A 10,876-nucleotide genomic window follows, 5' to 3' on the forward strand; every position below is an offset into this window, starting at 1 on the left:
AACCTAGACTCTGGGGAGCGTCTAGAGTGATCTTCCTAGAGGACATGATATCTTACTGAATTTGGAGTCAGTAGGAAGTGACTCAGGTAAAAATGAAAAGAAGAGAAAAATGTTCCAGGCAGAGAAGCCGGCATGTGGTAAAGAGCTCTGACCTGGAGTCAGGCATGACTTTTCAAATAGTATCTCCTTCTTTCACTAGTTGTTTATCTCTGGGCAAGTTGCTCTAACTTCCTGACCTGGGCTGCCCATCTGAAAGAGAGGAGATAACCACGTCTATCGTCAAGGACTGCTGAGTGTCAGAGTGATAGGTGCTCATCAATGATACTATTTCCCCGTGGCTAATTCTCACTCCTGATCCTCCCATGACTGTCCAGGTGTCAGGACAAGATGTTTCAGCTTTGGAAACTTGTTCTCTTGTGCGGCCTGCTTGCTGGGACCTCAGCATCTCTCCTTGACATTCGTGGAAATGATGTTCTGAGGAAGCTGGAATCTGGCCTTGAGAGAGGACTTGACACCTTCGACAGTACACTTGAAAGTGAGTCAAAAATCGTGATGGTCAGTGGCACCTGGGAGCTTCCTGCTAAATACTGTGCCTGTATTACCAGAGGCTATATAGCAGGGGCTCTCTTTATGGGTTGTTTACTAAGAGAGGTGACTAATTGTTTACTATTTTTCTAGAAACAAACAATACTTAACTGAATATCACTTTACATCTTATATCGTGGTAAACTTTGCTAATATATTTGTAGGATAAATTCCTCAAAGTGACATTTCAAAAGTTCAAAAGTATGCATATTTGAAATTACAGTAGATATTGACAAATAATACCCTATGCTAATATTTTCTCCAAGAGTCTATGAGATTACCTTTTATCCCACTTCCCTGACAGCACTGTTTTGGACAACTGAATTTCTTGCCAATCTCACAGATGAAAGGTTATAATTCATGTCACTTTTCTTTTTTCTAATTATGAAAGAATTCACTCATATTTTTTCATATTTTTTTAGTCATTTACATGTTTAACATATATTTTATTTATATCTGTGGCATATTCTTTTGCTGGGCCATTCAGGTTCCTTAGTACTTTGTATTAACTAACTAGAAAAGAACTCCTACCTAGCCTAGGTAGCTTTAAAATTACCTACCTTTCTAGTTAATCATACGTCCTTGTAATTCTGATTTCTTGAAAGAACTTGGCCTTCTTTTCAATTTCTGGAAATATTACCAGCACCCTGAGAAACATTCTTTATAGGAGAAACTAATTTCTGTACATGACGGCCTTTCAAACCTTGCCAGGGCTTGGGCAAACTGCAAAGGGACCCACTTTCCAGTTTCAGTGCTGATAAAACTGAGCTCAGAGGCAGAAGTGTCTGGATTATCTATAGGACCAGACGGAGTTTCCGCCTGTTATAATTAGGTAGATATTGTCTATTACAGAGCCAAATTGAAGTACTCTGATTACATATCTTTTCCTGTAGCCTTTTGTGTGGTTTTTTCTGAGCTCGTTGTTGCCTTCCTGTTTCTCATTTGAATTCTTTTCTACATGTATATTCTGAACTCTTTTCAACTGTGCCATTCTACATCTGCCATGCCACTTCCTCTATCAAATCCCTCTTTTCTCTGAAAGACCCTCTGTTAGGACTCTCTGTCCTCCTGCTCCTGAATGAATCACTGCTTTCTAGGCCTGCTATCCAGGGCTCCTACTTGCCACTTTAATAATTTGGAGCCATGTTTTTTCTTTGATTCTACATTTTCCATTTCTTACTTTATGCTCAGTTTGTATGAGCAACTCCTTAATCTTCACTACTAGAAGCTGACGTGCAATCAATATCTATTCCCTGCTCAATAGCGGATTGATCACTTTGTTGAAATGATGAGCATACATTAGCATGAAGGCAGCATAATAGGAACAAGGTCTCCTAGCTGTGCAACTTTGGCCCATTTCTTAATCTTTTGATCCTTTATTTCCTCATCTGAAATCACAGATAATAGTAATATCTACTTTATGAAGGTGTTCTGAAATGAAATAAAATAACCCTGGAAAATAGTCTCATTAGTACCTGGTGCCTAGGAACTGCTTCTTAAGTTGTGTACTGCACTGAACGGAGATTGTTTTTGCAGCTATCTTTCAGAATTTGAAGACTGAATTGGAATCCAGGTGTTCAGATGAGGTGGTGGAGACCCAGGAAACAGAGAATTTGTTGGAACAACTCATTTCTAGAATTTTTCAAGTAGTGTACAGCCTTACAGGGTGAGTTGATGCTTCATGTTGGAGATCTTTGTCCCCAGAAAAGAGAATACATATCTTTGGGGAGGTAAGTTTAATATAAAAGAAAGAAAGATGAACAAACCTTGTGTGTTTTTGCAGAGCAGAAGCTGTCTGAGGCCAGCTCTGCCAGAGCCTGGGGAAATTAGTCAGGGCTGCAGGGCCTGTGAGCATCTCATGGGTCTGGACCCTCCCATTCTGTGATTTCAGGGTCACGATGAAGATTCTCTTCTCCCTCACCTCTATCTGTTTGCTGATGCCTAAAGTCCCTTTTCTAAGGAATAAGACTTTTCTTCTCTGAATATAGCTGAGTATAAAAGTCTGAATGGCCTCAGGAGAGAGAAAACTAGAATTCACACCACATAGGTGGCTCCACACATAACATCTGGGAGTCAGCAGTTCTGGGTTCAAAATCTGTCTCTGCAAAAAAAGAATGAAATAATGCTGTCTGCAGCAACAGAAGGATGGACATAGAGATTATCATACTAAATGAAGTGTCAGACAGAAGAAAAACATATACCATATGATACCATTTATATATGGAATCTAAAATATGATACAAAAGATCTTATACAAAGAGACTTGTGGACATAGAAACAAACTCATGGTTACCAGAAGGGAAAGCAATGTGGGGGAGAAATTAGGAGTTTGGCACTAACATATGCTAAGTTGCTTCAGTCATGTCCAACTCCTTACAACCCTATGAACCATAGCCCAACAGGCTCCTCTGTCCATGGGACTGTGCAGGCAAGAATACTGAAATGGGCTGCCATTTCCTACTCCAGGCATTAACATATACACACTACTATATATACAGTAAACAACCAACAAGGACCTACTATATAGCACAGGGAACTATACTCAATATTCTGTAATAGCCTGTAAGGTAGAAGAATCTGAAATAAAGACACTTCTTTAAATATACGTATCTCTACCTGAATCACTCTGCTGTCCACCTGAAACTAACACAACATTGTAAAGCAGCTACACTTCAGCTAAAAAAAAAAAAGAAAAACAAATACTGGCTCTGGCACATATTCACCCTTGGCGTCTTGAGGAAATCACAGCTGTCTGATCCTCAGTCTGCCATACCATCCAATGGAGAGAATTCAGCCTCTGAGCAGGGCTCTCATGAAGACCAAAGCAGGCAAAGTCCATGAGGCTCAAAACTCAGCACGAAGCTGGCATAGAGAAGAGCCAAGCAATGGCTGTCAGGAGTGATAGGGTAAATTGTGGTTTTTACACAGGGTGAGAATCTGGAATGTCCAAGTCGCAAATATCACATTCGAAGCGACTTCTGACCACAGCGCTGATGTGAAGATCCCCATCACTGCTGACGTCACCGTGAACCTGTGAGTAGCCTTGGAATCTGAGGGTTGGGAGAGGCAGTGAGGTATGGCCAATAGGTCTCCAGTCTGGAATCAGGCACTTTTCCACCCTGCTGCCTTGGTCTCCCAATCAGTAAAACAAAGAGGCCATTGTAACTCCTAAATCCTAACCTTTAACATGTTCTAAGAAACACTGCCCAGAACCAAATCTCTTTTTTTTTAAATCCTCCATGAAATATATTTCCAAAATCATAAAACTTATCTAATCATAATAGCTGAAAATTGAGAAGACATGAACATTTATAACTCTTAGGCAAAGTTTCCTCCAGCATCATTTTGTCTCTCAAGATTCCCTTTAAATAGCAGTCGCCAGTATGGCCATATAGTAGTGTACAGTGTGTAATGAAAGGCATGTGAAATTATATGGAAACTATATTAGGAAGTTTATTAATTTGATAATTATATAAGTTATATTAGAAACAATAATTTCTAAGTATTTTAATTACTTTTTAACTACGAAGGGAAAGGAAAATGCAGATGTGTAGAAGAGTCTTTATAAATTAAGTGTACTGCGATTTCATCATTCACTGGATATGAGATCTTAGGATAGTTACTTAACCTCTCTATACCAAACATTTCCTCACTCTGAAAATAGAGTAATGATAGTATTTTTCCCTCACGGTACTGCTGTCAAGATTAAATCACTTAATTCAAGTAAAAGACTTCTGTGAAATACTTAACACAGTTTGTGCTCAAGAAATGTTAACCATTATTTTTATTTTATTTATCAGTGTGATACTGTATAAAAATTTCATACGAGCCAAACCCATGGGGCCAGAAAAGTAATACCTAATGTAAGAATGTAGATTTTATAAAAAATGTACACACTATTGACTTTATCCATAGATATCCCATGCAATGGCCATCTAGAAAGAGAGACTCATGTAAGCAACATGAAGAGACTTCACCTCTGTTCACTGTGAATCTTATTCCCTGTAGGCCTCTGTTGGGTGAGATTGTCAACCTGGACCTCAAGGTGGACCCCCAAACTACTGTCAGCATTGAAAATGACACTGATACCGAGACTGGTGACTCCAAGGTGGTCGTGGGAGAATGCACCAACAGCCCAGAAAGCATCTCACTCACGGTGCTGCACAGGTCAGGCCAACACATCTCAGCAGAGCAAGGAATTCCAGAGGAGCTGGGACCCATAATTTCAGCCCTATTCCTTACCTGGGAGGGAGCAGAGTATGGTTAAAAAAAAAAAGTTCAGACTCTGGAGTCAAGTTAGCTTTGCCACTCACTTGGGTCTTGTAATCAATTTAGCCTATAGAAGCTTTAGCTATCATATCTGTATACTAAGGTTGGTAACATTACCTAACTCATAGGCTACTATGTTGACCAAATGAGAAAATGCATAGCATACTCAGAGAATATTTGGCCAAGCACATACTAAGCTTTCAGTAATAGTAATATCTATCCTTATTTTCTGTCTCTCAAGTCTTCGCATTACTAAGACCTGAGTGTTGACCTCTCAAACGATAACTGTGAATTTGTGTATTTCACCTTTAATCTTTATTTGTTTTTGCTTCATGGTTTTTGAAGCTCTGTTACATGCACATTTAGCATTGTTACATCTACTTGAAGAACTGACCCTTCTCTTATTATATAATGTCCCTCAAATAATGATAATAACAATAATAATATATTGTGTTTACCTTCTTGCCTCTAGTTAGGAACAGGCAAGAAGAGTAAACCCTGCTCAGTTCAGTTCAGTTCAGTCGCTCAGTCATGTCCGACTCTTGCGACCCCATGAATCGCAGCACATCAGGCCTCCCTGTCCATCACCAACTCCCAGAGTTTACCCAAACTCATGTCCATCGAGTCGGTGATGCCATCCAGCCATCTCATCCTCTGTCATCCCCTCCTCCTCCTGCCTTCAATCTTTCCCAGCATCAGGGTCTTTTCCAATGAGTCAACTCTTCACATGAGGAGGCCAAAGTATAGGATTTTCAGCTTCAGCATCAGTCCTTCCGATGAACACCCAGGACTGATCTCCTTTAGGATGGACTGGTTGGATCTCTTTGCAGTCCAAGGGACTCTCAAGAGTCTTCTCCAACACCAAAGTTCAAAAGCATCAATTCTTTAGCACTCAGCTTTCTTTATAGTCCAACTCTCACATCCATACATGACCACTGGAAAAACCATAGCCTTGACTAGATGGACCTTTGTTGGCAAAGTAATGTCTCTGCTTTTCAATATGCTATCTAGGTTGGTCATAACTTTCCTTCCAAAGAGTAAGTGTCTTTAAATTTCATGGCTGCAATCACCATCTGCAATGATTTTGGAGCCCCCCAAAATAAAGTCTGACACTGTTTCCACTGTTTCTCCATCTATTTCCCATGAAGTGATGGGACCAGATGCCATGATCTTCATTTTCTGAATGTTGAGCTTTAAGCCAACTTTTTCACTCTCCTCTTTCACTTTCATCAAGAGGCTTTTTAGTTCCTCTTTGCTTTCTGCCATAAGGGTGGTGTCATCTGCATAGCTGAGGTTATTGATATTTCTCCTGGCAATCTTGATTCCAGCTTGTGCTTCTTCCAGCCCAGCGTTTCTCATGATGTACTCTGCATATAAGTTAAATAAGCAGGGTGACAATATACAGCCTTGACGTACTCCTTTTCCTATCTGAAACCAGTCTGTTGTTCCATGTTCAGTTCTAACTGTTGCTTCCTGACCTGCATATAGGTTTCTCAAGAGGCAGGTCAGGTGGTCTGGTATTCTCATATCTTTAAGAATTTTCCCTGCTACAGGTTCTAGCAGGGAAAATTCAGATTGTGCCCTAATCATCTTCCACTCAATGAGGATTCCCAAAATGAGACCTTGAAATGCTCTCTCCATTTAAGTCACTGATCTCCAGTAACCCACAAAATCTAGATCTTAAACTGTGTTGTTGAAAAAGCAGGTTTTGCCCAGGGAAGATGGTAGAGAGAAAAAGGCTGACCCTGGTCCTGGCTGGGAGAGGAGGAGTGGTCTGGAAGCTGAAGACAGGCCAGGGTGGCTTTGGCAGGTATCAAGGCTGAGCCATGAGTAGAGGTCAGTCCATCCTGCTCCAACAAAGGATCTGATCACAGGTTTCATAGGGACCCCCCAAAACCAAAGATAGGCCCTGCAGCCTATCATCACTTGGAAAGACTAATATAAGCCCAAGTGCCTGAGCCCTGCTAGACACTGCCTGGCCTATAGCCCCAGGGAAGTCATCCAGCCTTCTGGGTCTCTGTGTCCATATCTGCGAAACGGCACTCCACTCTGCTGCTCCAGATCCTTTTGGGGCTTTTCTCTCCGCCATGGGTGGAATCTCAAGCTCTCCCCAAGGCCACTGAGGCTCTGCCTGATCTGGATCCACCCTCATATCACTGTGATCTCTCCCTTGCTCACTCTGCTCTAGACGTACTAGCATTTGCTCTGAGTCTCAGAAAAACTCCTTCCTCTCAAGGCCTGTGCACAGACTGCTCTGGAATCTAGTCTCGAACACCTTTCCCACATTCCCTCTTATTGTACATCTCATCCTTCGGAGTCTAAAACAAGGTTCCTCCTCTTCTCTCTTGGAAAATCTACTCATACCTTTCTCAATACTTGTCATGAGTTGTCATTATGTATTTAGTTGTATGTTTATTTCATGTCCTCCTTCAGCCAAAAACATGTTGAGCATCTGTTCTATGCCAAGCAGCTGCCTTTCTGAGCTCTGGAGAATTTATGGTGACTGCAAGCAAGGACCGTGCTCTCATGGAGCTTATGCTCTTGAGGGGAAGGCAGACAGGAGAGCATTCAATCCAGTAATAAAGAACTCACTTGGGAAATGTCAGATGGCAAAGATCCCTGAGCAGTGCAGCACACTTAACAGAGTGCTGTGATACAAACTGATACAAAGTCCTACCTTAGGCAAGCAGTCAGGGAGGGCTGCCCTGAGGTGGTGAGAGTTATGCTGAGAGCCAATAGTGGGAAGGAGCAAGCCTTAGGAAAACTTGTTTAATGCAGGGTTAGCCAAAAAATTTATTTGGGTTTTTCCATAAGATGTTACAGAAAGCACTAAATGAACATTTTAACCAATCTAATATTTAGGTAACATATTAGGAGCTGCTTGTGCTTTGTTCCTCACTGTGTCCTAAGTCAGGCTTGGTTCCCAGCATATAGTTGGTGTTCTATAAATATGTACTGACAAATAAATGAATGGATGGCTAGATGGATGGATGGGTAAAGAATGGATGGATGAATGGATGAGGTCTCAGGATTGTGATGAGATGCTCATGAGCTACTGGGGTGGGCTGCTGATCAACCACAGGGTTCTAAGTGATGATCCCCCTGGGTAGAGGCTCAAGTCACCTGACTTCAGGGAGCTCCACCATATTCCACCCTCTTTCCCACTGCTCCTCCTTGGCCGCTCTGCCAACTTCACTGACCTTTATCAATTTCCTCTCTTCTCCAGCCGCTTTGGATTGCTCAACAATGTTGTGGACTTTGGAGTCAGCCTTGCGAGAAATGTGGTGTCCTCTGTAGTGCAGGATGAGGTGAGTCACCCATTCCTGGGGGTGTAAAGCCACACATGGTGGGGGCAGGTGTGTCATTCCATGGGTGGGCTGTACTCTCTGGGCACCTTCCTTTCTGAAGGGCCAACTTCCCTTTGAGTTGTCAGTTGCTACTCCCCCCGCCCCACCCCACTTCACTCAGCCTGGCCTAGGGAGGAGAAGAGGGGCCCAACATGAGCTGACATCACTGGGTCCCACACTTGAACCATTTGCCATACCCACAGACTGTCAATTGGCCTTTTAACTAATATTTTTCTTATTTCAATACTACTTTATTTAATTTATTTAAATACAAAATCTGTACGTACCATAGGTCAGATTCCTATGTATCATATGCAAAACCATATGTACCATGCACCCTAAATTCCAAAGATTCTAAATTAGTCACTCTGGAACGGGGCTTGCAATCTGGGGTTGTTGTTTTTTTTTTTTAATCCTCCAGGAGGCCCTGAGATTTACTGAACTGGAGGGTCACTGCTAAAACTATGGTTGTCAGACCAGCAGCACTGACCTTCCCTGGGCATTTTTTAGAATGCAGACCCTTAGGTGCCACGCCAGACCTGCTGCTCATTAAGTTGCTTTTTAATGAGATCCTCAAGGAGTTGTATGCACACAAAATTGTGAGAAACACTTCTCTATGATTCCCAGGGCCCCATTTGACCCTTGAGGTTTCAGAGTCCAAAGGACAAGGTTTCTAAGAGCACAGGGATATGGGATACTTATAGTCTAGATACTTAAGGTACTGGGATTATAATGTTCTGAGGTTTTTAGGGTTCTAGTGTCCTCTGGATCTCAGATATGGGCCTTCTAGGTTTCCACTGTGCTAGAATCCTAAGGGTCAGAAGTTCTGAGGCCCCAGGTAGTGAGCATCTCTGTGGGTGGCGGGCAGGGTGCTCGTAGCAGGTAATAACCAGTCCTCTTCCTTCTCACATCTCTCCTCTCCCTCCTCACCTCCTGACCTCTTTCTTTCCTTCCCTCTTTTCAATTCTCTCTGCATGTGTCTGTCTCTCTTTCCCTGGCTCTGTGTGACCCTCAGCTGTGCCCACGATTCCGCGAGCTCCTTGAAAGCCTGGATGCAGAGTGTGTTAAGAAACTCATCGGTAAGTCACAGCCTGGGGAAGCGAGGAGGGGGCTCCCTCTGCAGCCTCACCGGGGCTGGTATGCCGCTCTATGCCTACAGCACCAGCAGGTCTGGTCAGGGGATCCTGGAGAAGCTGAGGACCCTTCACCCTGAGCAAGTCAGGAGAGTGTGGTTGGAGGGGTCCCTGCAGACTGAGGGTCTCTGTCAGCGTTTGAGAGCTTCTACTGCCCTCCTTTGTCCCACTGGCAGAACCTCATGCCCAGAATGATGTCAGAAAGAGGACGGGCCAGATCTGGATTCAAACCCTGGATCTGCTACTTAGCAACTGTGCAGTCCTGGTCAACTGGCTCTGCTTCTCTGAGCCTCAGGTTCCTCCCAGGTGAAAGGAGACTGTAAACATGGCTTAGCTGACAAATGGATTTAAAGAAAAAGCAAAAAAAGCCTAATATCCAGGAGGCATTGATGATAAAAACCGCCCCTTCCCTTTCCCTTCTTATGAGGAGGTGTGGTTTCACCCCCAGCCCGCGGGAGCTTTCCTTGACCTGGGTCTCTGGTATGGCTGGGGTTGCTGGGGCTGTGGGCAACAGAAATGGGATGAGAGAAGCATCAGGGTCCTGGAGGCAGTTCTAGAAAATAGCCACAGACACAGTACGTTGGGCCATCGATCTGTGCTTCTTATATACTATCTCACTGGATCCTTGCAACGACCCTGTGGGGATGGGTAGTGTCATGATACTTATTTTACAGATGGACTAGCTGAGGCTCAGATAGATGGAGTGACACACAAGCGGTCCCGTGGCTGTCAAGTCTGACCTGCTGCAGGGTGGCAGTCACTGTCTGATTTGTGTTTGGCTTTCCAGTGCTGGAGCCTGAGAACTGCTACTCATTGTATTCCTTCAGGTGAACCTCAGGACACCCAAGATGAAACTGGAGAGGGCAGTTGAGGAAACCACTGGGATGCCCGCCTGCTGGTGAGGACTGGGTCCAGGGCCCCAGGCTGAGAGAGGATGAGACCCCCCACAGGGTCCCGTGGAGAAGCAGAAACAAGCTTGGCTTCTCCTCTTTCTCTAGTGGCAGACTCAGCCCTGATCTCGGTCACAGACCACCTCCTGACCCTAAATCAGACACGCGGATTGTGCTCGATTCTGCCCCTGACTGAGCCCGGGACAGTCAGCCTGAGCTTTGACTCCAGTAGTTGACTCAGCCCTGACACTGGTCACAGATAGAGACCAGATCGCATCTCAGTCTGATCCCTGATCCTGATCATACGCTGAGCCCTGAGCCCTGGCTCCTCTGGGCCCTGATCAGTCTTTTCACATTGGCTATTTTGCTAAGGTGAGGGGGGTGGGAGGGTGAGGGGATGAGGGGGGGTGAGTGCCAGGTGCCAGAGAAAGACCCCAAACCACAGGTGCCAGTCCCTCCCCAAGCCTCAGAGCTCGCAGGGTTTGTGAGCAAGTACTCCGGGAGCTGTGCCTGCTGAATGCAGGAGCTGGTAAGGGCCCTGGAGCATCCATGCCTCACACCGTGGTCTCCTTCCAGACTCCAGGACTTAAGTGAATCTCTGTACCGTCTCCCTCTGGGACAGTCGGTGCTGCCACCATCCCCCAGGAGTGAC

The 10,876-nt window shown here is 44.2% G+C and overlaps 1 protein-coding gene across 1 annotated transcript; it reads left to right on the forward strand.

The window, feature by feature from the left end:
* Window positions 1-387: 387 nt before the first annotated feature.
* On the forward strand, window positions 388-10,205 carry LOC128058082 (short palate, lung and nasal epithelium carcinoma-associated protein 2B-like). Its single transcript, XM_052650446.1, has 7 exons — window positions 388-535; window positions 2,122-2,251; window positions 3,514-3,618; window positions 4,594-4,752; window positions 8,081-8,162; window positions 9,217-9,280; window positions 10,162-10,205. Exons 1-7 carry the CDS (start codon window positions 388-390, stop codon window positions 10,203-10,205), a joined length of 732 nt encoding a protein of 243 aa, XP_052506406.1.
* Window positions 10,206-10,876: the final 671 nt, after the last annotated feature.

The sequence above is a fragment of the Budorcas taxicolor genome, chromosome 13, assembly GCF_023091745.1.
Source record: "Budorcas taxicolor isolate Tak-1 chromosome 13, Takin1.1, whole genome shotgun sequence".
Taxonomy (NCBI): domain Eukaryota; kingdom Metazoa; phylum Chordata; class Mammalia; order Artiodactyla; family Bovidae; genus Budorcas; species Budorcas taxicolor.